The sequence below is a fragment of the Petromyzon marinus genome, chromosome 53 (genome assembly GCF_048934315.1).
Source record: "Petromyzon marinus isolate PM22_M1 ecotype Great Lakes invasive population chromosome 53, UKy_Petmar_22M1.pri1.0, whole genome shotgun sequence".
Lineage (NCBI taxonomy): Eukaryota > Metazoa > Chordata > Hyperoartia > Petromyzontiformes > Petromyzontidae > Petromyzon > Petromyzon marinus.
Genome location: NC_133719.1, coordinates 6807313 through 6833372, shown reverse-complemented (window position 1 = coordinate 6833372; position 26060 = coordinate 6807313). Strand labels below are relative to the sequence as shown.

The following is a 26060-nucleotide window of genomic DNA, read 5'->3' as shown; positions in this document are numbered from 1 at the left end:
TGAAGCTCTTTTTCACAGGCGTCCGGTAGGGGAGGGTGGATCAGAAAGTTATACAAGGTACTCATTTGAGGCTGAGTCGACCTTAGGTGGGGGGGGGGCAGGCCGAGGACCGGTTCATTTAATCGTCACTGGTGGCGGCCGTCAGCGGGAATCAATCTCTGGTCGCTGGGTTCGTAGCGCGAACCGCTGCACTACCGCTCCCCACACACACACACACGCGCACACGTGTACTCGCGCACGCAAACACGCAAACAACACGTGCAGGACCGTGATGAAGACGGGCCCGGAGAGCATCAAGGCGGCGCTGCGTTCGTTCTTCGACTACGCGTCGGAGGACCTGGAGAAGACGATGGAGAACGTGAAGCAGGGCCGCTTCGCGCACACTCGCACGCAGCTCAAGGGCGTCGCGCAGAACATCAACTACACCACAGTGGCCCTGCTGCCCGTGCTCACCTCGCTCTTCGAGCACGTCGCCCAGAACCAGTTCGGCACCGACATCATGCGTGAGTTGCGACGACCAGCCCGGGAAGCGACACGCGTCGTCGTCCGTTCGTCATCCTCCGTTTGGAGTTGGAGGAAAAGTGCCGATGATAGGACCGCAGAGCTTGGGAAATTGTTGCCGTCGCCGGTTCTGACTGCCATTCCCGCTCGCCTGTCGTTTTCCGCGCCTCTGAAAGCGTTCTTTGCCTCTCTCCCTCTCTCTCTCTCTGGGAGTGAACGGAAGCTGTGCACGTTATGAATTCAAAATTGTTAATGATCATTTATTACCTGCACCAAGAACTTTTCCCTGGAGAACGCACTAGAGGGAGAATTTGCGTATTCATCGAGAGTCGGGTTCAGTTTTGAATGATCGTGGTCGTATCGTGATGATTGATGATGATGACGACGATTTTCTGTTGCGACCGCAGTTGATGACGTTCAGGCTTCCTGCTACAAGATCCTCTCGTGCCTCTACTCCATGGGCACGGGCAAGAACGTCTACGTGGAGAGGTGACGTCGTTGCGCTTGCGGTCCCCTTGCGTTCATTCCCACCGTGGTCAGCTGCGCTTCTTGTGAGAAGCAGTTTAGCAATAACGCCGCTGATAGAGGCCTGTAATTGTAGAGGTGCTGCGGTAGGCAGATGTTAACTACCTCACCTGTTTATAATAAATCATTTATTACCTGCATCACCTGGTATGCAGGAGGTCGTGAGTTTGATCCCGACCCTGACGCCTGCTGAATATTTGGAGTTTGCACGGTGGCGAGAAGTTATCTACCTCACCTGGTATGCAGGAGGTCGTGGGTTTGATCCCGACCCTGACGCCTGCTGCTGTATATTTGGAGTTCGCATGGTGGTGAGATGTTAACTACCTCGCCTGGTATTCAGGAGGTCGTGGATTTGATCCCGACCCTGACGCCTGCTGCATATTTGGAGTTTGCGTGTTCTCCCTGGGGTCGTGCGGATTTTTCTCCGGGTCCTCCGGTTTATTCCCTCCACATTTAGAATCAACATACTTTTTTTTGGGGGGGGGGGCATAGCCAGTACTTAATTTCATCTGGAGACAGTTCGCTGTGGAGTCGGGGGGTTGGTGGATCAGCGCACAGTTTTTGCGAAACTCCTGTGCACGTCTAGGAGGTGCCATAGCCTGGCTCTGCCAGGAGTAGGCGGTGGACTCCACCCGTTGCGTCTGTACGGGATCGAGTGTTTCCCCCTCGCGCGCGCGCGGGTTTACTCCGGGCGCTTTCCACCGCACGTGTAAAACACGCATCAGTTGGCTCAGATGGCGTTATCAGCCCCGCACCTCCGATGAGCACGGTTGGCTATGTACGGTACACAATAGGTTCACCTCGCACACTTCATCATATATAGGGTGCTTCTCAGAATTTGCAACAATAGCACAAGAAATGTGCCTCTGGGCTCTGGGGACCACCTGGAGAAGATTCCAGGCCACGTGTTGACAACGACGGCGAACAAGTGGAGACTCTTTGACTTTTTGAAGCTATTGACATACATTTTTTTTGTTATCACGTTACAGTGTATTATCCGTTTTTTTTTCTCCCATTCAAACCGATAGTCCCATGTACGTGTTAACATGTTTTTGGAGCACCCTGTATATAATATGGCTGCCTTCCCGCTCGTCTGTGCCTCCTCGCGCCTCTTGAGTCGTCCGCTCCCTCTCTCTGCGTCTGCGCGAACGCCGCGCGCGTCGCAAAGTCGAAATCATCGTTTTCCCCGCGGACGCATCGAACGCGGCCGAACGGCACGCTCACTCGCGCCCGCCATCCTTCCCCGCACTCCCCTCCCCCCCGCAGGCAGCGCCCGGCGCTGGGCGAGTGCCTCGCCGGCCTTGCCGGCGCCTTCCCCGTCGCTTTCCTGGAGCCGGAGCTCAACCAGAACAATTCCTGCTCCGTCTACGTCACCAAGACCCCCCGCGAACGCGCCAGTGAGCCGCCACACCTCACCGCACCTCGCCGCACCGCCACCGCCCGCTGCCGAGCAGGCTGCTGTCTGTGCCGATTAGCACGGTTGGCTACGCACGGAGCGGAAGAAGTTCGGCATACGTGCATGTGCGCGCTTGGATGGGAAGCCGGTGTTTCTCTCTGTCACGTGGATATTAACTCTATATGAATCGTCATCCAACGTGTGAGGTCCGCCTGCTGGCTTCAGAGTACGTTGAGTGGGAATATCACTAGTGCATATGGAGAACGCTCACATGCACACCCATAGACTCGCACAGAGACCCATCGACTCACACAGAAACCCATCGACTCACACAGAGACCTATAGACTCGCACAGAGACCCATAGACTCGCACAGAGACCCATAAACTCACACAAACCCATATACTCACACGTCGACCGATAGACTCACACCGAAACTCATAGACTCACACAAAGACCCATAGACTCACACAGAGACCTATAGAATCGCACATAGACCCATAGACTCGCACAGAGACCCATAGACTCGCACAGAGACCCATAGACTCGCACAGAGACCCATCGACTCGCACAGAGACCCATCGACTCACACAGCGACCTATAGACTCGCACAGAGACCCTTAGACTCACACAGAGACCTATAGACTCGCACTGAGACCCATAGACTCGCACAGAGACCCATAGACTCGCACAGAGACCCATAAACTCACACAAACCCATATACTCACACAGAGACCCATAGACTCACACAGAGACCTATAGGCTCGCACAGAGACCCATAGACTCGCACAGAGACCCATAGACTCGCACAGAGACCCATCGACGCGCACAGAGACCCATCGACTCACACAGAGACCTATAGACTCACACAGAGACCCATAGACTCGCACAGAGACTCAACGACTCGCACAGAGACCCATCGACTCGCACAGAGACCCACAGACTCACACAGAGACCCATAGATTTGCACAGAGACCCATAGACTCGCACAAAACCCATAGACTCACACAGAGACCTATAGACTCGCACAGAGACCCATAGACTCACACAGAGACCCATAGACTCGCACAGTGACCCATAGACTCGCACAGAGACCCATAGACTCGCACAGAGACCCATAGACTCACACAGAGACCTATAGACCCGCACAGAGACCCATAGACGCACGCAGAGACCTGTAGACTCGCACAGAGACCCGTGGACTCATACACAGAGACCCATAGACTCACACAGAGACACAGACTCACACAGAGACACAGACTCACACAGAGACCCATAGACTCACCACACAGAGACCCATAGACTCACACAGAGACCCATAGACTCACACAGAGACACAGACTCACACAGAGACACAGACTCACACAGAGACCTATAGACTCGCAAAGAGACCCATAGACTCACACAGAGACCTATAGACTCGCACAGAGACCCATAGACTCGCACAGAGACCCATCGACTCGCACAGAGACCCATAGACTCGCACAGAGACCCATAGACTCGCACAGAGACCTATAGACTCACACAGAGACCCATAGACTCACACAGAGACCCATAGACTCGCACAGAGACCCATGGACTCGCACAGAGACCCATAGACTCACACAGAGACCTATAGACTCGCACAGAGACCTATAGACTCGCATAGAGCCCCATAGACTCGCACAGAGATCCATAGACTCACACAGAGACCCATCGACTCGCACAGAGACCCATAGACTCACACAGAGACCCATATACTCGCACAGAGCCCCATAGACTCGCACAGAGACCCATAGACTCGCACAGAGACCCATAGACTCACACAGAGACCCATAGACTCACACAGAGACCTATAGGCTTGCACAGAGACCCATCGACTCGCACAGAGACCCATAGACTCGCACAGAGACCCATCGACTCGCACAGAGACCTATAGACTCGCACAGAGACCCATAGACTCACACAGAGACCCATAGACTCGCACAGAGACCCATCGACTCGCACAGAGTCCCATCGACTCGCACAGAGACCCATCGACTCGCACAGAGACCTATAGACTCACAGAGACCTGTAGACTCGCACAGAGACCTATAGACTCGCACAGAGACCCATAGACTCGCACAGAGACCCATAGACTCACACAGAGACCTGTAGACTCACAGAGACCTGTAGACTCACACAGAGACCTGTAGACTCGCACAGAGACCCATAGACTCGCACAGAGACCCATCGACTCGCACAGAGACCCATCGACTCGCACAGAGACCCATAGACTCACACAGAGACCTGTAGACTCGCACAGAGACCCATAGACTCGCACAGAGACCCATAGACTCGCACAGAGACCTTCGACTCGCACAGAGACCCATAGACTCACACAGAGACCTGTAGACTCGCACAGAGACCCATAGACTCGCACAGAGACCCACAGACTCACACAGAGACCCATAGACTCACACAGAGACCCACAGACTCGCACAGAAACCCACAGACTCACACAGAGACCCACAGACTCACACAGAGACCCACAGACTCGCTATGTGTTACACTGTTGCGGTTCACGCCGCAGGCACGTTTGTGCTCTTCTTGTATTTGCCACTTCATTGACAAGGCGATTGCACCTGCCGTGGCCAGTTTGGGGACGAGGTGAGCTTCCTGATGGCTGGGTGGTGCTGGGCTCCTCGATGGGGTGTTCATTCGGCACGAAACTAAGCCGGTGACGGCGATTTGGTGATGTTCCGGAGAAGGACCTGGTGTGGCTGTACCCCCCCTCCCTCCCTCCCCACTCAACCCTCATCTTCTCGCCCCCCCCGCCTGCACCCCCCCCCCCCCTCCTCCCCACCAGTGCTGCTGCTGCCACCCAAGGTGGAGGAAGCTTGCCGGGACATCCCGTCGCTCGACAAGCTCATGCAGGACATCAACCAGCTGGCGGAGTCAGGCGCCCGCTACACCGAGATGCCCCACGTGATCGAGGTCATCCTGCCCATGCTGTGCAACTACCTGCTGCACTGGTGGGAGAGCGGGCCCGACGTGCAGCACGACCCCGAGAAGCCTGGCTGCACCACCGTGACGGCGAGCCACATGAACCAGCTGCTCGGCAACATCCTCAAGATCATCGTCAACAACCTGGGCATCGACGAGGCGTCCTGGATGAAGCGCATCGCCGGTAACGAATGCGCGTCGTGACCACCACCCCCCTCCACCCCCTCCCCCCCCAGAAGAAGGGGGAGGGGGGGGGTGTGGGGAAAAGGGAAAATGTTGTGCTCTCAGTTCGGACGTTCACTCTCACCCGGCTCTGCAATGCGATCCCGCACCTCCGATTAGCACGGTTGGCTACGTACGGTGCGAAAGAAGTTCAACATGCGTGTACATATAAGTGCGTGATGACACATCTCGCTCAGCTCCGGTTAAGCGTATTGTCCTTCCCCCGCACCTCCGATGAGCACGGTTGGCTACGTACGGTGCGAAAGAGGTTCAGCATCGACACATTCACAAAGTGTGGAGGTGACGTGGCCACGGGGTGGCGCTGCGTTTGTCGATTTGTTGCAAATGAGCTCGCTGTTCGAGTACGGTGGCCGTCCTGGTTAATACCCCGTCGTTTTTTAATTGGTGTTTTTGTTGTTGTAACTTATTGACCCACCCCTACTGGACATCTGTGAAAAAGAGCTTTCATAGGTCATCATATTTGTCCAGGATAATTAAATTTTCTGATTCTGATATTGAGTAAATTGCTGGTTCATTGTTCAGCATTGGAATGTTTTGGCCGGATTGTAATTCTGATCTGAAAGCGCGCGATGCGGTGACCTGTCTGCCAGTCGGTGGCAATGATTGCTGCTGTGTACGTTGAACTTCTTTCGCACCGTACGTAGCCGAACGTGCTAATTGGAGGTGCGGGAAAGGAGGTGCTGCTGCCTGTGGTGTCACCCCGAGTGTGGGTAATTTGTGGGTACCTTTTCGAATTGACAATTGCCCATCCTTTGCCCGTCCTTCTTGCTGCGCTGCACCTTTGCAGTGTTTGCCCAGCCCATCATCGGCAAGGCCCGGCCAGAGCTGCTCAAATCGCACTTCATCCCCACCATGGAGAAGCTGAAGAAGAAGGCGAGGAAGGCAAGTGCAGTTTGTTATTATTATTGTATAATTGTATGATTATAATATTGCTCGAATAGTTTTGCCCACGAAAGCCTCGCCGAGTCTCAAGTCGTATCGTTCCGGAGGGTCCTGCCCGGCATTCACGGCGGCGGTGGTCAACGACGCGAAGTGCGATAACCAATTGAGATCGTAATTAAAAAAAACAAACTTCGTTTTAAACTTTGGCCGATTTTTGTACCGCGATTCCGGACACGCGCGACGGCCTACTCTTGTGAATGGCGTCCTTCCGGGATCTTTCACGTCCTCTGTAAAGGAGCGGACGGTGCCTATTTCATGGTCAATACGCCCGCAGTACAAGACCAGGGTGGCATCGGAATGTTTGGCTGGTAGCAGTTACATTGCAGGTTTATTTTAGCTACGGATAGGTAACCGGAGGACTCGGAGGAAGCCACCGCACACCGGGAGGGGTGGGGGGGGGTGCAGAGAACGTGCAAACTCCCCCCGCAGAAAGACGCCCGGGTCGGGAATCGAACCCAGGCCTCCTTTATTGCTGTGAGGCACGGTTTCCACCTGATGATGGTCGCTTGTGTTGCGATCGAAACGTCGTAGTTTTTAAAAAAAAAATTTGAACCTATCTACGTGACTTTACCGAAAGACCCAGAGAATGTAAACCAACGGTCGCGAAGCAGCCACTTTAAAGAGCCACCACGCGACGACTTCGGAGCCGCAGGTTCGCCAAGGTCACTCACTATTAACGCCACGGAACACTGAGAAGTTTATTGGATCTGGCAGCTTACTGCCCTTCAGTGCAGCGGTAGTGCGGCTCCCACTGGATTCTGCTGTTCACACGGGCGGCCTGGTTTGAGTGAAATGCCTACAACAGCGCCTCGTTTTCACGTGGGTGCTCTGGCATTGAGGTCTTGAGACGTAGATTCCCTCTCATGAAATCAACACTTAAACATGCCCGATCTTGGCAGCTCTCAGAAGCCAAGCAGCGTTGAGCCTGGTTCGTACGTGGGATGGGTGACCAACAGACACGTGGCTGTGAGGTGCAGCTGGTGTTGAATGTCAGCCCTGAACGTGAACAGGATTTTTTTGGGATTTCTCTGGTGTCCTCCCAGATGCAAAGCATCCAATTATTTAAGTGGCCAAACATAGCACGAGCCTCCTGAAAAACGGTCTTTGAGACCCGATGGGTCTTTCCTCGCGAAATAATTGGTATTTTGATGAGATACATTTTTTTGTAAAGGTGTTGTTTGTACCTATTGATAAGCCGCCTCTGCCTGACTCATCCCATTATTCCTACGGCGTGATTTAACAGAGTACCACCGTGTTGCACAGAGGTACATTTTTTTTATCACCTCATCGGTAGGGGACCGGCTTTCACCATGGTAACGTGGAAATTTCCACCAGTGGCTTGGGGCTGCCCAATGGAGTAACGCTCGTTCAGGAAGGTCGTGGGTTCGATCCCAACCCTGACGCCTGTATATGTGGAGTTTGCGTGTCTTTCTCCTCGTGGTCGCTTGGATTTTTTGATCCTGGTGCTCCAGTTTTTCCCTCCACATTTATAAACGTGCATTGAGATTACTTTGATTATTTGAGTGCTATGAATGTCCAAATTATGGGCCACTTTCTTGACCTATCGTTTGTGGCCAGGTCTCTTCTGAGCAATAAGTTAACACATCAGTGGGCTTTGCATGGCAGGATGGGGATGGTTTAGTGCTGTATTTGTTTGTGTTTAGGTGATTTGTTTACCTGTCTTTTGTACTTTGCACAACTATCACTTGTTTGTACTGTTTGTTGTTGTAACGTTCTTACCCGCCGCTATTGGGAATCTGTGAAAAAGAGCTTTGTAGCTCATCGGATTCCTCCAGGATAAATAAATATTCTGATTCTGATATTCTGACAACCCCATCATCGTTATTCTGTTCACGTTTTCTGTACCGATATCTGCAAGTATATTCTTTTGGCAGCGTGTTGCCACGCGGGTAAACGGCGATCATGGGTTTTTTGTGTTTCATCGGCCGGTGTGCTGGAACCAAAGTGAACGATGCATCGCGCTCATGCCGAGCGGCGTGACATTCAGACAGAGTGTCGCCTCGCCGGAGAACATTGGACCGGTAAAAGGGCCATGTAACATCGAGTTAAAAGTGCACCAAACACCAATTGAACATGGTGTCACCAAACGGCGTCGTTTTTTTTTCTTCTTTCTCTCATCCTGTCCCCGAGTTTTAACGCAGATATATTTCAGCGAGGCTCGCATTCGCAGCGCGGCCGTATTTTGGCCATCCCCGCTCTCTTTTTTTCCGCCGTCTGGTTCGGCGCAAATTGACGAATGCCCTCGGGCACCGGGTGACTTTAGCGATACATCTTGAGCGAGTTGACGTGCTGGCTGTGGGTCACGCCCGTCGCGAACGCCCTGTCCGCTCTCTGCTTCACCACCATCGCTTTTCTCCCCTCCGTGTCACAGCTCCACCGCCAGCTCACTGCTTAACTCACTGCTCCAGGAACACAAATGTCCAACTGTGCTGCATTTGCGGACGCGTGCTACAGGTCGCACGGCAACCTTTGTTCACTGTGTATGTATGCATGTTGAGCTTGTTTCGCGCCGGACGTAGCCAAATGCGCGAATCGGAGGTGCCAGGTTGCGGCGTCTCCTCTGCTGGTGCCGTAGTATTTTGTGTCTTTTCACCGCAGATACCTCTAGTAGAGCCTTTGTTGTTACAGTGTACGTATTTCACTCGGGTCTTCCCTTCAAATGAGAATCCTGATGGTAACGTTCCCCTTGCTTGGTCTTGAATGAAGGGAAAAAACTCAACCCCCTTTTTTGTTGTTGCCAATAATGCCGTGGCCCTAAAGAGGAAAACGTTAACAGGAGGTGACTTTTCGTGCAACGGCCCTTCTTCATAACAGCGATTTAACCTCCGGCCTTTGACCCCAGTGCTGGCACTAGGCATTTTCAAACCAAGCAAAAGCATAGGTAGGGCCCTAAGCAGCTGAAGGGACCGCCCCGCGTTCATGAAAACATACGGATGCATCAAATTTCATCTCAAATTCAGATCCTAATTAGCATAGCGCACGATCAACATAAACATGCCAAATTTTGATTTAAAGCTTTCGTGACTGCAGGGATTCATATTCTTGTTTCTTTCGTTAAAGACTTTTACCGAAAGAGCCAAGAATATAAACATGCCAGTTTAATACCTCGTGAACTCCACCCTGAACCGCGTCCACACAAACCATGGCAGTAGATGCGGATAGGCCGATGCACAAATGGAAAATGGAAAACTCTCCAGTACGCGACTGGGGTCATCCACAACAGACCGTACGGCGTATTACGACGGATGCAATGCCCGGTCCACAAAAAACAAAGGAGACATCGCGGCGATATACTCCGCCACTCCTGATGCGGTTGTCTGGGCTTGACCACCTGAATGTGAAATTGTAGTCCTCGCTCTGCGTCTCCACGAGCCGCCGTACGTTAAGAAGAAGGACCCCACGTTTTCTCTCGCCTCACCACACCACTATTTTTGTCTACATTTCGCTCACGTCGCCACACCTCCGTCCCTTCTTTGTCGATTTCCGTCTGGCCGTTTCTCCAGGAGCTTACAAAAATCGAAAGGGGGATGGAGGGGCCCTCAAAAAAATTACTTGCTGCCTCGAGTGCCCAATGGTTCCTGGCACCGCCACCGCTGCTTGACCTTACATCTCTGCGCCCTTGACCTTTGACCCTTGCCCCCTGCAGGTGGTGGCAGAGGAAGACCGTCTCAGGGCCCAGAGCTCGGGAGACATGTCCGAGTCGGAGCTGATGCTGCTGGACGAGTTTGCGATTCTCTCGCGGGATCTCTACGCCTTCTACCCGCTGCTCGTCAGATACGTGGACATCAACAGGTACCAGTGGCGTAACCAACTACATTATCAGCTCAGGGGGTGCGGCAATCGATTAGGTGGGGCCCCAATATTCGATTTGTCTCGCACGGTCGCACCCAGGCTATTGGGATCCTAGGATGGAAATGCGCATTATAAATTAGAATAGTTCTTATATTATTATTTATCGCAGCTCCTCTTGCCTAATAACTTCACCGTTATGCTCACGGTCTCGAACATTTAATGCCGTAGGGGCGCTCCGTCGTCACAAAATGCAGCCACTACAGCTCCGTAGGAATACCTCTTTTGCAACAGTACGTGACAGGTCTAATTCAATTAAAATTAAACGTGGAACGCAAGTGAAAACATTTTCATGAAAATAATTGCACACCGGGGGAGGGGGGGGGGGCAAGTCACCCCCTGCCACCACGCTCGTTATGCCACTGCCGCCTCTTACAGTAACTACTGCGGTGCAAATTACGGCTGCAATTGCATAACTTGTAAAGTAAAGGTAGAAAGGCCTTCGCTAGAGGGAGCTCTAGAGAGTCTTTCTAGGGGCACGCGTTCAATGTAATTCACCACTTTTTTTAGTACGATACGGTCTTGGTAGAGACTGCTCATTTCTGATTTTTCATTGAACTGCGTTTCATTTGTCCGTTGTTGTGGACAGATCCAAGTGGATTAAGTTTCCCAATCCGGATGCGGAGGAGCTTTTCCGAATGGTGGCTGAGATCTTCATCTACTGGGCCAAGTCACACGTGAGCACTCGTACTTTTAAGATGTCTTTGTTGCCCAAGTGTCTAATTTGGAATCCTGCTGCTCACCCATCTGGGACGGAGAAACCCCGTTTCCAGGATTCAGCGCAACATCAGTCAGGGTGATTGATTCTCTAAATGCCATGACGTTGAGTCTAAATGTGGAGGGAATAACCGGAGGACCCAGAGAAGCATCCACGCGACCACGGGGAGAGACATGCAAACTCCAAATATACAGCAGGCATCAGTCTCGGGATTTAACCCATGACCTCCTGTATACCAGGCAAGGTAGTTAACATCTCTCCACCATGACTGAATGTTCAGCGTCGTTCATATATTCATGCTGAATAACACGCTGCACAACCTGAAAACACATCAGAGGTTTTTCGTCGAATTTTTACTCCCGATGGTACGTCATTGCTTGAGACACAGAACCGATTTGAAACTGTCCCGGAGTATGATTTAGAGAATGGACCATGGAAGGATATATTGCAGAACTTCTTCTGAGATCCCTTGAAGGTGACATCTTAGCCACACGAGAAGGAACTGTACTTTTTCCCCACAAGCTCTGCCTCCTCCACAATTTGTCGCGCGACAGTCGAATCTTTTAATTTTCAGAGCTGGAATTTGGCCAATTCTTTTTAAGTGAAAACCCAATTTCATGTGACGGATATTTTGGGAAGTCCATCGGTGATGGGGCTGACGCCACCAGCCCCACTGGACTGGAGTGCTCAGTTCAACTTAATTTAATGCGGTCAACACCCAAATCTGAACCCATGATCTCAGTGGTGCTGGCTCTCATCATCGAGTGACTCCTCTGAGTTAAACTGACCGCTCTGGAAGCGTGTGATTAAAACGTTGCTTTGTGTCCATGTGTTTGCAGAATTTCAAACGCGAAGAGCAGAACTTTGTGGTTCAAAACGAAATCAACAACATGTCCTTCCTCATCTCCAGCGACACAAAGAGTAAGATGTCAAAGGTCAGTGTTCACTGGCAGTGGCCACGAGGGGATGTTTTTGTTGTTGTTGTCCTTCCCCCACACCTCCGGTTAGCACGGTTGGCTACATAAGGTGCGACAGCGTCTTGAGATGCGGTGGCATTCAGACCCTGGGGAAATCTAAAACACTTGTTACAATAATAATTTGGTACATACGGTATTCGCGCCATTCTTATAAGCGCAGGACTGCCACGAAGCTGCGGGCATTTCACAGACGGATATAGTCTGCCAGTAGGGGGGGGCGATGTTGCTGTGTAGGTTTTTTTTTTAATTATCCCCGGCTTAGGTATATTTCCGAGTTACGCAGCTACCCGTTCAGATGTGGACAAAGCGGTTGCGGGCAGGCGGGCGGGACCGATGTTTAATCTGCGCGATTTCGAGGGCGACTTGTGTGCCGGCTACTGATCGCTCGAGCGTGGACCCCGGCTGCGAGCTCGCGCCGACGACGATATCCTCACCGGGAACGCCGTGTGCCGTGTGGCTGCGTCGAAGAGCGAATGCCGCTGGTGTTATTTATGTAGAACTTCTTACGCGCCGCACGTAGCCAGCCGCGCTCATCGGACGTGCGGGGGGAAGGACAACAACACTAAACGCAAAAAAAAAAGCAGTTCTGAAGAAATCCGTTTTCAGTCGAATTAGTTTTCAATTGAAAAGTGCATAGCTCCAGTGGCTTCTTAATGTCGGAAGGAAGAGAGCGTTCCAGACGGTGATGGCCATGTCGATGGGGCCGCCCTGTTAATTTCTCACGCTCCCCGCACACCCCCCCCCCCCCCCCCGCCCCCCGCAGGGTCGTGGAGATGACGAGCGTAAGAAGACGCGTCGTCCCGGAGACCGCTACTCCGTGCAGACGTCTCTCATCGTGGCGGCGCTGAAACGGCTGCTGCCCATCGGCCTCAACATGTGCGGTCCCGGCGACCAGGAGCTCATCACCATGGCCAAGAGCCGCTACAACTTGGTACGCTCTACCGCCCGTGGGGGCCACGTCCGCCGAGCCACCGCAACAACAACAACAACAACAGCAACAACGTTGTATCGAAAACTAAAAAAAACACAACTTTAGACGATGCAGCAGGACCCCCTCTTAACGACGGTAATTGCTTCCACCGAGCTGGTTGGCGAACCTGCGGCTCCGAAGTCGTCGCTTGGTGGCTCTTTAAAGTGGCTGCTTCGTGACCGTTGGTTTACATTCTTTGGGTCTTTCGGTAAAGTCATGTAGATAGGTTAAAAAAAAGAATGGAAAATGAGATAAAAAGCTACGACGTTTCGATCGCGACGCAAGCGACCGTCATCGGGTGGAAAAAAGGGGGGAAAGCCGCTAAAGGCAAGCTAGCTTGTGACTTTACAGAAAGACCCAAATAATATGAATTCCTGCAGTCACGAAAGCTTCAAGTCAAGACTGTTGGTTATATCGGTACCACCGTCTCGTATTCACCACTTGCACTGTTGGGGCTCTTGGAATGTTGATTGATTTTTTTAAAAAAAATTATGTTTTTACGAATTTGAAAAAGCCCCATCTCCCTTGTTGTTGCATTGCGCCACTCGCGACGTCCGAAGGCCATCACGAAAGCAGCACGTCGACTCGCCACGCACGATTCGCGATACTTTACGGATGTGTTAAAGGGTCTAGGAGAATTTAGAAAATTCCCGATGCCTTCCGAATGCATTTAAGGGTCTAGGAGAATCAGGAAAACTCACGATAGCTTACGGATGTGTTAAAGGGGCCTTGGAATATCAGGAAAACTGACGATAGCTTATAGATGTGTTTAAGGGTCTAGAGGAATCAGGAAAAAACATTTATTAAACGTTAACGCGGCTGCATGTCTGACATTCTCGAGAAGGGACTATAGGTGATTTGGACTTGTGTTGAAATGAGACAAAGAAGGTGGAATTAGAAGGTCTATGGAGAGAAGAGACCCATAGCCTCATACGGAGATCTATACTCACAGAGAGAGCCATAGACTCTTACAGAGACCCATAGGACCACACAGACTCATAGACTCGCACAGAGAGCCATAGACTCGCACAGAAAGCCGCAGACTCGCACAGAGACCCATAGGACCCCACAGACTCATAGACTCGCAAAGAGAGCTCCATAGACTCGTACAGAGACCCATAGACTTGCACAGAGACCCATAGATGAGAAGGGCTTTGGAGATGCCACTGGTTGCAGGCAGAAGCAGAAGAGGGGGACCAGGGTGAGATGGGAGGATGTGGTGGCGCAAGATACGGGGGTAGTGGATGTGGTAAGAGAAGAGCCACTGGACAGAGGCACGTGGAGTCAGAAGATTTGAGCAGTTGACCCCATGCAACGATGGGACATCTGGCTGAGTGCAAGAAGGATTCGACTGCATACAGGGTGGCTATCGTTATATATCTGTATTAAAAGTGATTATTCTACTCAGAGGTAAAATAGTATAGAGGACTCCCCTACCCACCACATATAAGTCAGATTATCTCCGCTCAAGCGAGCGTAGAGAGCCATGGCCTATAATAAAAGTCACCATAAGGACCTCATATTTTCACGTCAATATATAATGACCCTGCTTTGCCTTAAGATATTCGAGCTACAGTGAGGGAAAAAAGTATTTGATCCCCTGCTGATTTTGTACGTTTGTCCACTGACAAAGAAATGATCAGTCTATAATTTTAATGGTAGGTTTATTTGAACAGTGAGAGACAGAATAACAACAAAAAACTTTCAGAAAAACGCATGTCAAAAATGTTATAAATTGATTTGCATTTTAATGAGGGAAATAAGTATTTGACTCCTCTGCAAACATGACTTAGTACTTGGTGGCAAAACCCTTGTTGGCAATCACAGAGTTCAGACGTTTCTTGTAGTTGGCCACCAGGTTTTCACACATCTCAGGAGGGATTTTGTCCCACTCCTCTTTGCAGATCTTCTCCAAGTCATTAAGGTTTCGAGGCTGACGTTTGGCAACTCAGCTCCCACCACAGATTTTCTATGGGATTAAGGTCTGGAGACTGGATAGGCCACTCCAGGACCTTAATGTGCTTCTTCTTGAGTCACTCCTTTGTTGCCTTGGCCGTGTGTTTTGGGTCATTGTCATGCTGGAATACCCATCCACGACCCATTTTCAATGCCCTGGCTGAGGGAAGGAGGTTCTCACCCAAGATTTGAGGGTACATGGCCTCGTCCATCGTCCCTTTGATGCGGTGAAGTTGTCCTGTCCCCTTAGCAGAAAAACACCCCCAAAGCATAATGTTTCCACCTCCATGTTTGACGGTGGGGATGGTGTTCTTGGGGTCATAGGCAGCATTCCTCCTCCTCCAAAAACGGCGAGTTGAGTTGATGCCAAAGAGCTCCCTTTTGGTCTCATCTGACCACATCACCCAGTTGTCCTCTGAATCATTCAGATGTTCATTGGCAAACTTCAGACGGGCATGTATATGTGCTTTCTTTAGCAGGGGGACCTTGCGGGCGCTGCAGGATTTCAGTCCTTCACGGCGTAGTGTGTTACCAATTGTTTTCTTGGCGACTATGGTCCCAGCTGCCTTGAGATCATTGACAAGATCCTCCCGTGTAGTTCTGGGCTGATTCCTCACCGTTCTCATGATCATTGCAACTCCACGAGGTGAGATCTTGCATGGAGCCCCAGGCCGAGGGAGATTGACAGTTCTTTTGTGTTTCTTCCATTTGCGAATAATTGCACCAACTGTTGTCACCTTCTCACCAAGCTGCTTGGCAATGGTCTTGTAGCCCATTCCAACCTTGTGTAGGTCTACAATCTTGTCCCTGACATCCTTGGAGAGCTCTTTGGTCTTGGCCATGGTGGAGAGTTTGGAATCTGATTGATTGCTTGGATAGGTGTCTTTTATACAGGTAACAAGCTGAGATTAGGAGTACTCCCTTTAAGAGTGTGCTCCTAATCTCAGCTCGTTACCTGTATAAAAGACACCTGGGAGCCAGAAATCTTTCTGATTGAGAGGGGGTCAAATACTTATTTCCCTCATTAAAATGCAAATCAATTTATAACATTTTTGACATGCGTTTTTCTGGATTTTGTTGTTGTTATTCTGTCTCTCACTGTTCAAGGAAACCTACCATTAAAATTATAGACTGATCATTTCTTTGTCAGTGGGCAAACGTACAAAATCAGCAGGGGATCAAATACTTTTTCCCCTCACTGTATGTGTGAGCGTGCCCGCTCGATTTGCACATGGAAAAGTGAAGTCTCAGTCGTCTTGGGTCACTCCCTCGTCTCACCTGGTTACTCTTGGTGGAAAAGTCAACAGCTGAGAATCTCGATCTACTCTCTCAATAGTCACGAGGGGCTCACGGACGCCTCCTGTTCCTCTTCCTTGTTTCTATGCCGCTATACCATGTGTACTGATTGGCACCCTACTACTCACCCACTCACTTACCTACTCACAGCTCACCTACTTACCTATTCACCTACCCACTAATTCACTTACTCACACTCACCTAATCACCTACCCACTCGCCTACTCACCTACTCACTCACTGACTACCTACCCACACAGTCACCTACATGCTCACCTACCTACTCACCTACCCACTCATTCACCTACTCACCTACCTATTCACCTACCCACTCATTCACCTACTCACCTACCTATTCACCTACCCACTAATTCACTTACTCACACTCACCTAATCACCTACCCACTCGCCTACTCACTTACCTACTCACTCACTGACTCACCTACCCACACAGTCACCTACATACTCACCTACCTACTCACCTACCTACTCACCTACCCACTTATTCACCTGCTCACCTACCTACTCATCTACCCACTCATTCACTTACTCACCTACCTACTCACCTACCCACTCATTCACCTACTCACCTACCTACTCACCTACCCACTCATTCACCTACTCACCTACCTACTCACCTACCCACTCATTTACTTACTCACCTACCTACTCACCTACCCACTCATTCACTTACTCACTTACCTACTCGCCTACCCACTCATTCACTTACTCACCTACCTACTCACCTACCCACTCATTCACCTACTCACCTACCTACTCACCTACCCACTCATTCACCTACGCACCTACCTACTCACCTACCCACTCATTCACCTACTCACCTACCTACTCACCTACCCACTCATTAACTTACTCACCTACCTACTCACCTACCCACTCATTCACCTACTCACCTACCTACTCACCTACCCACTCATTCACTTACTCACTTACCTACTCACCTACCCACTCATTCACCTACTCACCTACCTACTCACCTACCCACTCATTCACCTACTCACCTACCTACTCACCTACCCACTCATTCACCTACTCACCTACCTACTCACCTACCCACTCATTCACCTACTCACCTACCTACTCACCTACCCACTCATTCACTTACTCACCTACCTACTCACCTACCCACTCATTCACCTACTCACCTACCTACTCGCCTACCCACTCATTCACTTACTTACCTACCTACTCACCTACCCACTCATTCACCTACTCACCTACCTACTCACCTACCCACTCATTCACCTACTCACCTACCTACTCACCTACCCACTCATTCACCTACTCACCTACCTACTCACCTACCCACTCATTCACTTACTCACCTACCTACTAACCTACCCACTCATTCACCTACTCACCTACCTACTCACCTACCCACTCATTCACTTACTCACCTACCTACTCACCTAACCACTCATTCACCTACTCACCTACTTACTCACCTACCCACTCATTCACCTACTCACCTACCTACTCACCTACCCACTCATTCACCTACTCACCTACCCACTCATTCACCTACTCACCTACTCAGGATTTCCTGCTCGTCTTTCACTCTGCGTCTATATAGCGATGCCTCTATGTACGAAAACATAAGAACAGATTTTACCCTTTCTGGAAAGAAAACAGGAGGTGTTAAGACGTTCAAACACGAAATAGAAACCTTTTGCAAGGAAGTGTGTCTGCATTAACCACGCATACAAAACATGCTCTGATAATATATGCATGGTCACGAGGGGCTCACGGACGCCTCCTGTTCCTCTTCCATGTTTCTATGCCGCTATACCATGTGTACTGATTGGCACCCTACTACTCACCCACTCACTTACCTACTCACAGCTCACCTACTTACCTATTCACCTACCCACTAATTCGCTTACTCACACTCACCTAATCACCTACCCACTCACCTACTCACTTACCTACTCACTCACTGACTCACCTACCCACACAGTCACCTACATACTCACCTACCTACTCACCTACCCACTCACCTACCCACTCATTCACTTACTCACACTCACCTAATCACCTACCCACTCACCTACTCACTTACCTACTCACTCACTGATTCACCTACCCACACAGTCACCTACGTACTCACCTACCTACTCACCTACCCACTCACCTACCCACTCATTCACCTACTCACCTACCCACTCATTCACCTACTCACCTACCCACTCATTCACCTACTCACCTACCCACTCATTCACCTACTCACCTACCTACTCACCTACCAACTCATTCACCTACTCACCTACCTATTCACCTACCCACTAATTCACTTACTCACACCCACCTAATCACCTATCCACTCACCTACTCACTTACCTACTCACTCACTGACTCATCTACCCACACAGTCACCTACATACTCACCTACCTACTCACCTACCCACTCACCTACCCACTCATTCACCTACTCACCTACCTACTCACCTATCCACTCATTCACCTACTCACCTACCTACTCACCTACCCACTCATTCACCTACTCACCTACCCACTCATTCACTTACTCACCTACCTACTCACCTACCCACTCATTCACTTACTCACTTACCTACTCACCTACCCACTCATTCACTTACTCACCTACCTACTCACCTACCCACTCATTCACTTACTCACCTACCTACTCACCTAGCCACTAATTCACCTACTCACCTACACACTCATTCACTTACTCACCTACTCAGGATTTCCTGCTCGTCTTTCACTCTGCGTCTATATAGCGATGCCTCTATGTACGAAAACATAAGAACAGATTTTACCCTTTCTGGAAAGAAAACAGGAGGTGTTAAGACGTTCAAATACGAAATAGAAACCTTTTGCAAGGAAGCGTGTCTGCATTAACCACGCGTACAAAACACGCTCTGATAATGTATGCGTTGTCTTTGAAACTGATTGGTCGACAATTTCAAGGACAATGCATCTACTACCATAGCATTTTTTTTTCGATTTAAAGCTTTCGTGAGTGCAGGGATTCATCTAATAAATATAAAACATAATAAAATAAAATTATCACGACGTTTCGGCCACAACACAAGTAGCCTTCTTCAGGTGAAGGAACAGAACCGTCGGGACGGCAGCGCTTCAATGAACTCTGCTAAGCTTCAGCACCTAGCTGAAAAGACGCTGCTGAAGCTTAGCAGCCTTCATTGAAGCGCTGTCGTCCTGACGGTTCTGTTCCTTCAACCTGAAGAAGGCTGCTTGCGTTGTGGCCGAAACGTCGTGAGAATTTTATTGCATTACGTTTTATTTTTATTATTTTGTTTCCATTCTACGTGACTCTACCAGAGCATGTGTTTTAAATTTGCATGTTCGCCACAAATACGTGTGGTTAATGCAGGCATGATTCCTTGCCTGCATTAACGTCTTAACACCTCCTGTCTTATTGCCAGAAAGGGTAAAACCGATTATTATTTTTTCAAACTTTGATACTGGCAGAAAAGGTCCCATTTTGCCTCTGTACGTTGGCTGTGATGCATTTTCATATCTGTTAAGCAAACTACCTATTGTGGGATTGCCTTCAAACTCACAGTGGCGTCAATTTAACAGGCAAGTGAATAACACCAGAAAGGCGTGAGACTACATACAAACTTTAATTTTGAGTGGCAGAATATATATTTAATTAATGATTTCGAGTAAAATGAATTATTAGATAAGGAGAGTAGAGGCAATGGGATGAATCTTCCAAAAGAATATGACAATGTAAGCAACTTGGGTTAAGCAGGGCCGGATTAAGGTTCCTGTAGGCCTGAGGCACTTCTGTTTCATAGGCCTTCACTGATAACTCTCTACAAGTTGCTACTGTTGCCGCGCCATGTCACTACCGCTGCTGTCGCTCTCTTAATTGTGTGAAAAACACCACTTGAACTTCATTTCCGGTCTTATTTTCTATTTTCACCTTGTGAACAAAAAAAAGATTGACATTGACGTGACTCTGTCTCTTTGTATATACACCGTGCCTATCCGTGCTATATATAAATATTTATTTTTTATTCAAGAAGATATCTTGGTTGGTTACAATCTTTATCATGCAAACAAAAAAAAACGAGCTCAATTTTTATTTTCTTAGGTCCTTTAGTTTTCGCAGGCCCTCGGCACAGTTCCCACTGTGCCTTTCGGATAATACGGCGCTGAGGTTAGGGCAACGCTGGAAGACATTAAAGCAAATGCGCTCGAATTCAAAAACATTCGCGAATGTTAAGCCAGCGTAGCTGACGGTTCGCAAACTCTCTGCTGCCAGGTGGACGTTAAACACCACGCAGCTCCTTCCGCAAAAGTGAGATGTGTCCGACGGCATAGCAGTCCATTTCACTGAAACAAAAAAAATATATCCCTAATTTAATGCAGATGTCCAAATCATTCTTGCAAATGGGATAATAAATCTTGCCGGGCTGTCATTTGGCTAAATTAAGGATAGCGGTCATTACAAAATGTGTGCTAATAATGATACGAAAAAAGCAGCATGTTGGAAACACGGCGTATAATGCATTGTCTTTAGCCCAATTTAGCGTTGGTAATTTTGCTCGGGGAGGAATAATGAGGTGTGCGCGCTGATGAAAATACAAGGGCAGTTCAAGGCTAAGCCACGCTCTTTAAAGTGAAGCGAATGAGCTTACCTTATCATTATTCGTACTCAGAGATGCAGAACCCCAGTAAACAATGCAAATGTCGGGCCAACGCCGATTGACGTTGGACCCAACGTCGGCCCCACATAATTTTGAAATCCTTGTGTTTTCAGTTACCCCACGATGATTCTGTAAGTAAAATGGGACCTTTTTTGCCAGTAGCGAAGTATGAAAAAAAAATGACAATCGGTTTTTACCCTTTCTGGCAATCAAACAGGAGGTGTTAAGATGTTCATGCCCTGATAATATATGCCATTGTCTTTGGGACCGATCGGCCTACACCAGAGACAGCCTCCTTTCGGGCCTCGTCTCACTACCAGTGTCAGTCCAGAGATTTTGTAAATGTCGAATCATGTTGAAACATTTTCCTTCAAAAGAAATGCGATTACACAAAGCCGACGACACGCTGTTTGCCGCCATCTTGGAAATACGCAACCCGCTCTGTGGATTTCATCGCCGCCTATCTGTTGTTTACTCAACCCAGGAATTGACTACGGTACGTTCGCGCGGCAGGAATCTTATTTGCGCCGATTAACCGGCACCAACAATGTGTTGACGATCGACCAAGGGCCGATTGTGAAATACGGACAGGTTTGGGACTACCGTGGAAAAGGTGGCAGCCCGATTCGTACGGCCGTGATTTTTGCCCCCACCCCTTTTCGTGCAGAAGCTGTCAGGTGGTTCCCACCATGAACACTGAACGGTTTCGGCGATTTGCGATTGTTATTCGATCGTCCGGAACGAAGTCGCCCGGCGTGATGTTGAGCCGTGCTCGCTCGTGTGTTTGCGTGAACAGCTGATGGACGATGAAGTCCGCGACTACATCCGCAACAACCTGCACTCCCAAAGCAAGGTGAGGAATCTGGGTCGTGTTCATCAAGATGGGCCAGGTGGCTCAGTGAGTTCATTATGGCTGTGTCAGTGTAGTGAAGGCAGCACTGCCGAGATTGAGTTCGCGATATTGACTAACTCCTATAGTGGGTGACTAATCCAAATATCGGTCAGTAGCGCAGTATATTTTCTTATGCATCGATGAACTGCAATAAAAATTCACAATCGTAAAGTCATCAATAGGTTTGATCGTAATTTGGATACATTCCGGCTGTGAGAATAGAAATATAACTTTGACTGTCATGCGACGAACCTCGCTCTCATGTGGCAGAGCAGGTGCGAAAGCGCTGCCAACTACTGTGTGTATCGTACCAGAGATAAACTCAAGCAATCTCAGAGGTAGCCGTGTCAAAGGTTTTCTCGTGACACAATTGCACTGAATGATGGCCACTGCTGCTTTTGTTTGCGCGCCGTGGCAGATGGACGATCCCGCGATCCGCTGGCAAATCTCGCTCTACAAGGACCTGCCGGGGAAGGCCGAGGATTGCTCTGACCCGGACAAGACGGTCGACCGTGTGGCCGAGATTGCTGCTGTGCTGTACCATCTGGAGATGGTGAGGCTCCTGGACTTGCCATATTGTCCCCCTCCTCCTCTTTCTACTGCGGTGTCCTTCATTGCAAGGCCCCACAGGCCACTGGCGGCCCCTGGTGGTGGCCTTTAGTGCGGCCCCCCTCCCCCGCTGACGTGTGGCCCCTGACAATACACAAATGTGTGAACCCCCCCCCCCCCCATCATCGTGCTGTCAAACCCTGCAGCGGTTTCAGATGTGTGGCGGACCTCACACCGATGTAGCATCGGCAAAAGTGTCCCTCCTCTGAAAATTAGTGAAGAACACTGGTTTACACGTTGGTGCTGTGATCATCGTGAATCCGTTGAATGCGTCTGTCACTTAATTAATTATGTATGAGCAAGCTGATGTTGCAGGAGATGTATTTTCTTGAACATTGATTTATTTTCTTACGTAATCGTTTTATTTATCCTGTAACGTGGTTGTTATTACTCAGATTTATAATTGGTGGTTTTGCTCTGTCCTCTATATACTTTACATTATTAGGTTTATTGCATTTTTCCATCTTCGTGACCAAGGTGACTCTCGCAGATGAGACTATCCTGTGGTCTTGAGTTCCATATTGTAAAAACAAAAATATTATCTAAAACGTGAAACCTAATGGAGGATAAAGATCCGTTTGTAACTTCGTGGGCTTGCCCGAATCGCTCAATTGGGGTTGCACAAATGGCAAGGATACCCTCTACTCATCATGTGTCGTTAACCTCGCGACCACCACCCGACGCAGCCAATTGGTAAGGTTTGTTACGTAAACAAAACGTGCCAATTAGTCACTAGTTCAGCACACCGGTTGTGTGTTGGAGAGTAAAACCACAACATTTACAATTCGAGTAGAAAAACACTTGAGAGAAGCCTTTCTGATCAAAACGAGCGTGATGATAATAGTTTAATTTTAAACAGCAGCATTCATTCCAACAGCATCATACAATGCTGTTCATTAATTATATATAATGACCAAATCCCATATATGCGGTTGGCTACGTCCGGCGAGAAAGAAGCCCAACACACGCACACATACATACCAACAAATCAAAACCCCTACTACCAAGAAAGATCTAAAATTAATAAACAAATTGCACCAAAACAAAAAGCACAAACAACGAAAAAAGTTAATGCACCAAAGAAATTTTAAGAGAGAAATTAGTCCATTAGGTCACATCCTAATACATACCAATATACAGGGTGCTTAATTTTTTTTACACTTTTGTGAGAATTTGCAACAACACCACTAGAAATGTGCTGCCTCCGAGCTCTGGGGACCACCTGTTGAAGATTCCAGGCAATGCGTTGACAACGATGGCGAACAAGTGCACTTCTTGAAGCTATTAACATTTCATTTGTTATCATGATACAGTGTACCATCCGCTATTTTTCCCATTAAAAACGATAGTCCCATGTAAGCGTTAACATTTTTTTGAAGCACGCCGCAGTTCACACCGGCGTCGCTTTCGCGTTAACGCCGACGCACCGTCGCAGGTGGAGCATCCGCACCGCTCCAAGAAGGCGGTGTGGCACAAGCTGCTCTCAAAGCAGCGCAAGAGGGCTGTGGTCGCCTGCTTCCGCATGGCGCCTCTCTACAACTTGCCGAGGTTGGTCCAACTCCAGCTCCGCAGTGCCCCCCCCCCCCACTCCCTCACCCCCCCCCCCCCCCCCCCTTAACGTGCGTGCGCGGTCCCATACTGGGCATCTGTGAGAAAGAGCTTTGTAGCTCATCGGATTCCTCCAGTCGAAAATGAAGGTTCTAAATTCTGATTCTGATCAGACTCCGCGCAGCGCTTCTTCCCGCTGTATAGGCGTTGGCAGCTTTTGCGTTTCGTTCTTTATATCTCGACTTTCCATCCAAATGTCCTGAAATGGGTTTGGATTTATTGGTCCTGTCAATGTCGTGGCGAGGTAAAGTTTTATGACGGAAAAAGTAAAATATTTGTGCAGAGAGTATGACACCGTTCTAAATCTATTCTGTGATGTTCTGTAGATTTGTGATACAAAGTGACTTGCCAGAGTTTGACTGAAATTTCTGATTAGAATTTTTTTTTTACGGATACTTTAAGAACGTGATTTGTTGTAAGTTGATACGCTGCAGTGATGTGCTCCCAAATTCCTGTTTAAAAAGTGGTGTCACGTGACATCGAGCGACGTGTCCTTTGTGAGCCTGAAAACACCCAAACGCTGCATAACACCGCGTGATTCGAATATCCGAAATATTTTTTTTTTAAATGTCAAACTTGTTTAAATCCGAAACACATCCCTGGTATGTATCATCATGGACCCTGATGGTCCTCAACTAAAATAAAAAAAAACGTCTGTACATGCCACGCGTAAAGAACATTGATCTGCATGCAATATTCATGCATACAAACAAACGCGTCACACAAATCACACAACTCCCTCCTTTGCACTGAATTGGCTCATTTGAATGCCTAGTCAACCAATTCGAGGCCTAGGACAGGCCCACAACCAGCCGTGGATTGACAGAGGGCTGTACATTATTACATGCACTTTACTATTTAAACTATTTATTGTATTTTTTTTTTACCAGGTAAGGCCCACTGAGCTATGTAGCTTTCTTTTTCAGAAGCGACCTGGCCACATATAGCTTAACGAAGAGGCCTGTCACGTGAGAATTTATAGCAGCTATACACTCTGAACGTATGTTGATTCTAAATGTAGGGTGAAAAACCGGAGGACCCGGAGAAAAATCCACGCGACCACGGGGAAGGCATCCAAACCCTAAATATGCAGGCGCCAGGGTCGGGATCGAACCCACGACTTCCTTTGCGCACTGTAGTGCCTAAATTAAAACATTGAATTCTCGCAAGTCATTTATATGAATACTGTGGGAAGTGAAATTGCTTTTGTTGTTGTTATTGTTGAATGCCATGTTATTTATTTTTAAACATAAATACCCGTGCACTGTGTTTGAGTTTAATGCAATTGTCTCCTTCCTCCTCCCCCCCCTTCCCCCCTCCCTAGCCACAAAGTTACCAATTTTTACTTGAAAGCCTATCATCATGTGTGGCTTACAAAGGCGTTTGATGCGACAGACTTTGAGGTTCTTGTGAAGAGGCTGATGGTAATAACTTCGCTTGGGTCCGTGGCACCAATGCCATGGATGCAGAAAACAAATCAATTTTGTCTTCTTCAAATCATTCTTTGGGGCTTGTTCAATTCATCCGCGCTCATTTTCTGTCCGATTGGGTAGCATGCCCATGGTCCATGGAGGTGGGGTAGAGTGAAAGGCAGCAGGCAGGCAGGCGCTGCGGTGGTGAGATGTTAATTACCTCGCCTGGTGTACAGGAGGTACGCGTGTCCGATCCAGACCCTTGACGCCTGCTGTATATTTGGAGTTTTGCCTGTTCTCCCCGTGGTCGCGTGGATTTTTCTCAAGGTTCTTTGGGGGTTTTCCACGTGATAAGCCACTTAGTTGAGCAATCATTTGTGGCCAGACCGTTTCTGAAAAAGCGCTATATAGCTCATTGGGCCTTACCTGGTAAAACAAAAAAATTGTTGATAGTTAACGTTTTCAGTTTATATTCTTGGTTCTTTCGGTAAAATCACGTAGAAGGGAAACAATCAAAT

At 49.0% G+C, this 26060-nt stretch overlaps 1 protein-coding gene across 11 annotated transcripts in view; it reads left to right on the top strand.

Annotated features, from left to right (window-relative positions):
* The window catches only part of LOC116953891 (ryanodine receptor 2-like), a 321447-nt gene that overhangs the window by 142259 nt on the left and 153128 nt on the right, over window positions 1-26060 (top strand). For all 11 annotated transcript variants that reach the window (XM_076051967.1, XM_032974196.2, XM_032974194.2 and 8 more), the window contains 12 exons: window positions 265-503; window positions 909-990; window positions 2293-2423; window positions 5249-5569; window positions 6416-6510; window positions 10238-10383; window positions 11030-11117; window positions 11998-12093; window positions 12899-13066; window positions 21818-21874; window positions 22332-22466; window positions 23958-24070. In XM_076051967.1, coding sequence (XP_075908082.1) covers window positions 265-503; window positions 909-990; window positions 2293-2423; window positions 5249-5569; window positions 6416-6510; window positions 10238-10383; window positions 11030-11117; window positions 11998-12093; window positions 12899-13066; window positions 21818-21874; window positions 22332-22466; window positions 23958-24070 — 1671 coding nt within the window. The remainder of the gene's footprint in view (window positions 1-264; window positions 504-908; window positions 991-2292; window positions 2424-5248; window positions 5570-6415; window positions 6511-10237; window positions 10384-11029; window positions 11118-11997; window positions 12094-12898; window positions 13067-21817; window positions 21875-22331; window positions 22467-23957; window positions 24071-26060) is intronic.